Source organism: Peromyscus eremicus, chromosome 7 (assembly GCF_949786415.1).
Source record: "Peromyscus eremicus chromosome 7, PerEre_H2_v1, whole genome shotgun sequence".
Lineage (NCBI taxonomy): Eukaryota > Metazoa > Chordata > Mammalia > Rodentia > Cricetidae > Peromyscus > Peromyscus eremicus.
This window is the reverse complement of record NC_081422.1, coordinates 38,389,016-38,394,867: the sequence shown is the minus strand read 5'-3', so window position 1 is coordinate 38,394,867 and position 5,852 is coordinate 38,389,016. Positions and strand designations below refer to the sequence as shown.

Below are 5,852 nucleotides of genomic sequence, written 5' to 3'. Positions count from 1 at the left end.
GAGGGATGCAGGGATGGGGGCCCACGTTTCCACTCCGGAGGGGAGCCTACCTGAGCCCTTTCCCAGGTAATCACTTCTGTACCGAAGGTCCCATGCCTGGCCCTCCCACTGTCCCTGCTGCAGGGCTCAAGGGCATGCATGTCTTCTCAGCAGACCGGATTTAAGGGTGCATTTGTGTAGAACTAGAGCTGGGAAGAAAGGGCGGGGTGCACCCATCAGAACAAAATCATGGCCACTTCCAGAGCCAGGGCTGCCTGGTGGGGCCCATGTGTTGGCGGGTGAACTCATTGCCACTGCCAGATGAGTCAGCAGAGAGGACACATATTGATTTGAGTAGAGTTGCTCTCAAGAGAAGCTCAGTGTCGTGTCCCTGTGGGAGGGGGCTGCAGAAAGGGGGAGAGAGGAGGCGAGGGGACAGGAAGGGCTGGGGTACCCCAGAGTCCTGTTGGACCTTCTGCACATAGAAACACCCAGCCAAGCCATCCGGGCTGGGGACCATGGCAGATCGAAGAAGACAGACACCAGGGCAGACTCCAGAGGCTTGGTTTTATTGTGCAGTTTTTTTCCCCCCTCAGTGAGATACGGTAAGCTGTGGTGGCGTTTACACATAGGACAGGCTGTCAGTAGGGAAGTGGGTGTTGGGAAAGCTATCTTCCAAGAAGAGGCCACACTGGGCCTCACTCCACCACCTGCTTCCCACCCTAGGAGGTCCCAGCGGAGGCAGGTGGCAAGACTCTGGTGGTCTGGGGGATCAGGGACAGCTAGAGGGGCTGGCACAGAGGGGCGAGGGAAGGAAGAAGAAAGAATCTCCCTCAGCAAGCTGGGTCCACCTGGATGGCTCTAGGACCTCCTTCCTGCACCGACTTAGATCCTGCAAGTCAGAGTCCTGCCTCCTTGGGGGCAGACGAGGGGCTTGCCTTCCTCTGCCACACTTCTCACTACAGGCAGTGGCAGAGACAGGAGGGGTGGTGTTACCTCACCGCCTACCCTCCATTTTCCCGACGTTCTCTGGCTGAACCTGCATCTTGACTGACGGAATGAGCCCTGGCTTAAGAGCTCCAGGGGGTGCTTCTTCAGTGGTATGAGGGGGCTTGTATGCGGTGGCTGAGAACGACCTTGTGGAATCTCAGTTCTCATCCTCATTGGACGGGCCACAAAGGCTGAGCAGCACCCTGATATCTTGAGGTCTTAAGGCCCCCCTCCCGGCCCGCTGGGTGATAGTTTCATCAAGAGTATGACTGTACCAGGTACAGACACACTCCAACTCCCTCATCCATGTTTCTTTCAGGCATCTGGCCTGGTTGGCAAGGAGGAACTCCCCCCAGGGACTGGTGTCCTGTCACCCATCCACTAGGTCCCCAATCCTGGCCTCCCTCGTCACAAACTCCCAGAGAAAAGAAAGGAGAAACTTGAAATAAACAGACAGAAGCTGCCCTGGAACAGAGTATAAAATGGCAGCCAGTGGTGTGCGGAGAGGGTGAGGTGTCAGAGGGGGGTGGGCGATGGCATGCAGCACTGGGGTTCCTTATGAGGGACAGGGTCCCGATTTCTCCCCACGGCATCTGAGGGACTGGGGAAGGGAGTCAGCTGACCCAGAGAAGCAGGACCTCTGTACTGGGCCTTGCAGGTTTCCTGTTTCTCTGTGGACCCAGCCAGTCACAGAGAAATGAAATCCGTGGCTTGGAGGAGAGAGAGAGAAAGCAGGAGCAGCAGCAGCCATGAGGTGTTCTGAAGCAGCAGGCTTATGCCATCACACTTCACCAGCTTGTCTGTGGAGAGAGAAGGAGGTCAGAGGAGGGGGGGGGCAGCCGAGACAGCACCAGGTGTTATCCCTTTAAGGGGGCTGGTGTCTCGATGTCTTAAGGGGCTCAACCTGACGTTGGTGTAACTGTGTAACGGAACCACCATCTTCCCACCAGCCGATTCCTCAGCTCTTGAATATACAGCCTCTACTACACGTTCTGCCTATCTGGCCCCCTGATCGTTCCCCACGCACACAGAGGGCAGCAGTTAGAGGAGGCTATAGGGCCCCTCTCCCCTCCAGCCCAGCTAATGGAGCTGCTGGCTGGTCCCCCCCCCCCCACTCCCCGCCCCTAGGCAGATTGGTTAGCCCCAGCATGGCTAACCTGGCCATTTCATCTTTCTGGGGACCAGTCTCACCTCTGAGCACATCAACGTTTTGAGAGGAGGTGGTGGGAGGCTGTCCAGAGGACCGCAGCTCACATGTGTAGATGCCCTCATCCTTGCTGGTAAAGTTGGCTAAGGTGAGGATCTTGATGTTGTGGCGGCTGGTGAAGGTGGTCCGGGAGCGGTATGTGTGCTCGGGCACTCCAAGAGTGCCTGCGAGCACGTGCTTCTTTTTGTCTCGGGTCAGGCTGAACTCGTGCTGGATGGGCAAGTTGGTGTTATTCTCATGACGACAGTCCAGACGAAGGTTCTGGTCCACTAGGCAGGCGGTCAGGCTGGTCACCTTCTGCCCTCGGGACATCTGCAAGACTGGCACAGCAGTGTCTTCTCTGAATTGGGGGAGATACAGAGCAGGGGCCTCCCACCTGCAGGAAGAGTAGACTGGGGCCTGGCTGGGGAGGATGTGGGGTTTGCACTCACCCCCGGGGTACTGGTGGGATACATAACAACCCCTCCCCCCAGGCCCCAACTTCCATTCTCTAGTCTACTCAACCTCTAGAGCCCATCTATGTTCCCAGAACTGGAGATTAAAGGGAGCTCTTAGCTCCTGTATGGAGTTTCCAATTTGGTAAAGACCACCACCGACCGTCACAGTGAAGCGGAGCCCTCTCAACCACCTGTGCCTCGGAGTCTACGACAAAGAGGCTACTTCCCTAAGGGAAGGGAGCCAGATGCCCTGGAATGCCAGCCCTGCCCTTGCCCAGTACCTGAAAGCAGGAGAGCGATGCTGACGACGGGGTTCATGGTGCCAAGGGTTCTGTCCTGGATTCTGGGGTGGGCAAAGCTGGGTATCAGCCATAGGTGAGACAAGTGGTCCATGTTTACTGTCAGGGCGTACGGCCCATGGAGGGCATGGTGGACACCTAAGCCCCTCTCTTCACCCCCTTCCGTTTGAAGGTGACATTGCCTGAGGCTCTTTGCCACTCGGAGAAAGCAGAGGGAGCGTGCACGTGTCCTGGGTGCTGTCTGTCTGTCTGTGCCGTCCCTGGAGTACTTCCCTGCTTGGCAACTTCGGCCACTTTTTTTCTCTGGGATTTAAGACCTCTGAGGCAAGGATTGCCTACATTTAAAATTTTGACTTGGTAAACTGTACATGACTTTTGCTGTCTTAATCAGAGTCTGAGTGCATGCTTCAGGAGGGTTACACTCGCTCATGTCGCTGTGCAGCCGGTCTCCAGAGCTCACTCAGTCTTCCCAAATGAATGCTTTCAGAGCCATTAAACAAAAAGGCTCTCTCCTCGGGGACCAGTTCAGAAGAAGATTCCTAATGCCCAGATCAGCCCTAGCATATAATGGATAATCAAATACTTATTTATTTATTATTATTTTATACGGTCTCACTATGTAGCTTGGTCTGGCCTCAGACTCACCAAACTGCCCCAGTTTCCTGAATGCTGGGATTACAGGTATGCACCTGACCTATTATTATTATTTTATTGAGACTATATCTCCCAACGTAGCTCAGGATGTCCTCAAACTCTGCCCTGCCTCAGCTCCCTGAAAGCTGGATAAAAGATATTTACAAATAAATGAGGCTCTCCGAACCTTGCATAAGAATAGGATTGTGGCCAGGCATGGTGGCACACGCCTTTAATCCCAGGCAGAGGCAGGAGGATCTGAGTTTGAGGTGGCCAGCCTGATTTATAGAGCGTGTTCCAGGATAGCCAGGGCTGCTACACAGAGAAACCTTGTCTCAAAAAAAAAAAAAAAAAAAAAAAAAAAAAAAAAAAAAAAAGGATTTGTTGTGATGGGGTTTGAGAAAATAGTAAGCATCAGGTACTATGCCCCACAGTAAGTGATCCAGATAACTTAATGTATAGGGATGAGGTCAGACACGCATCTAGCTAAGGTGCCACGGAGGCCCGTACAGGGCACAGGATATGAGTGAGAAGCCATAGTGCTCTGATTATACATAAGCCAGAGGCGCTTGCCAATGGCCAGCTCTCAAGGGGCTGCAGTTTTCTAGTCCAGTGCTCATAGCTTCCCGACATAGGTTTTTCTCCCCACCCCCACCGCCCCGCACCCAGGAGCCGGCTTCTCAACACATTAGCAACATTGAGCAGGTACTCTAGGCTGTCCTTGCCCAAGAGAGTGTTCTTGGGCTCCACCTAGGCCACACAGCCCTTGCGCAGGGCACACCACTCTGCCACTCTCGCAGTCCAAGATCCATGGGGGAAAAGACTAGGGTTTCGGGGATCGGCAGCGACAGCGAATGTCATCTCAGCTTGGGGAGCCGGATCCCAAGGCTCTGTGGCAGAGAAGCGGCGCGGGGGCGGGGAGTATTTATTTGTTTTAGAAACAAGGTTTCCTTAAGTAGCCCTGGTGAGTTGGGAACTCAAGATGTAAGACCAAATTGGTCTTGAACTCACGATCCTGCTGCTTCCGTCTCCTGAGGGCTGAGATTACAGGCTAGCCCACCACACCCAAGCCCGCATAGGGCTTGGATCTGAGAACACTGTTATGGAGGAGGGAGTGTGGGCTTGGGATCCAGGGGAGGAAGAGGGAACCCTAGAGGACAGAGATGAGGCTGGGACCGGAGAAGCCTGGCAGAACTAGATGGAGGGGTAGAGTGCACTGGCAGAGGCAGTTTGTGTCCTGGTGCCCCAGTCTCAGAAGCCCATACCGAGCCAAACTCTGCGTCCTCTCCCCGAGGCCCTGCCTGGCTGACTCCACCCTGATGCCATTTCCGTATTTCAGTCCTCCTCTATCAGTTGAGGTTCCCCTTCTCCCCTGTTGGCATCCTTTCTAGCTCTCCCCTCCCCCGCGCCTATCACCCAGTCCCCTTCCGCAGCACTGCGGTTTCCTTACCTGAGGTTCCCCGCACCCGCACCCAGCGAGCCGCGAGGTCACCAGCGGAGACTCCCTCCAGCTTGCCACCTACCCCCCTACCCTAGGGATCTGAGCTTGGGGGCCTCTGGGTGGAGGGCAGAACCAAAGGTTGTCCTCAGTGTCCTTCCTCACGGTTCTCCTCTGGCACCCAGGCTCTGACAGCGCCCGCCAGCAAAAGCTTGAGACCCTGCACAGCCTCTCACTCCCGCTCAGCCTGAGATGCAGGTCCCTTCCCCAGTTCCCGCGCCCCCATCGAGGAGCGCCCTCACATCCCTTCCCAAAGCTGCGGCTGGGAGGGCTTGCACCCTCACCCTGTGGCTCTCCCCGTGTGTGCCGGTTCCTCCTGGCTCCGGCTCTCACCTGGACTCTGGTAGCTGCAGCCTCTTCCCGATGCACCACCGCCTCCAGTTGCTGCACCCAGCGCTGAAGCCCGCAGTTTTCACCAGGGGTGGGGGGAGAGGGGGAGCGGGGAGGGCCTCTGGGTTTAGCCAATCAGAGGCTAAGGGAAAAGGATGGAGGGGGTGGGGAGGCGGGCGAGGGCGCGCCTGGGTGTGGGAAGGTGGCTTGCTGCTGCTGAAGGGGTACCCTCGGTCCTCTGGCTGGCTGGCCTGCTCCGGGAAAAGACAGTTTGGGAGCCCCGGAATCAGGATGGGGCAGCCTCCTTCTCCCATCCGAGAAGCTGGCTCTCCTTTGAAGGCTGTGTAACCCTTTCTTGGCTAGAGCCTTCAGAAGTCTGGACAACCGAAGGGTAAAGAGTGCTGTGGGGAGGCCTGCCTGCTAGCTTACCCCCTCTTTCCCCCTAGGCTGGAGCCTCCAGTGATGAGTTTCGGCTTTGG

General features: G+C 56.1%; 1 protein-coding gene across 1 annotated transcript; it reads right to left on the bottom strand.

Moving 5' to 3' along the window:
• Window positions 1–532: 532 nt before the first annotated feature.
• Window positions 533–5,449, bottom strand: Thy1 (Thy-1 cell surface antigen). Its single transcript, XM_059266852.1, has 4 exons — window positions 5,377–5,449; window positions 2,895–2,956; window positions 2,161–2,496; window positions 533–1,769 (listed from the first exon to the last, which is right to left on the bottom strand). The coding sequence occupies exons 2-4, from the start codon at window positions 2,929–2,931 to the stop codon at window positions 1,657–1,659; spliced, it is 486 nt and encodes a 161-aa protein (XP_059122835.1). The 5' UTR covers window positions 2,932–2,956; window positions 5,377–5,449; the 3' UTR covers window positions 533–1,656.
• Window positions 5,450–5,852: the final 403 nt, after the last annotated feature.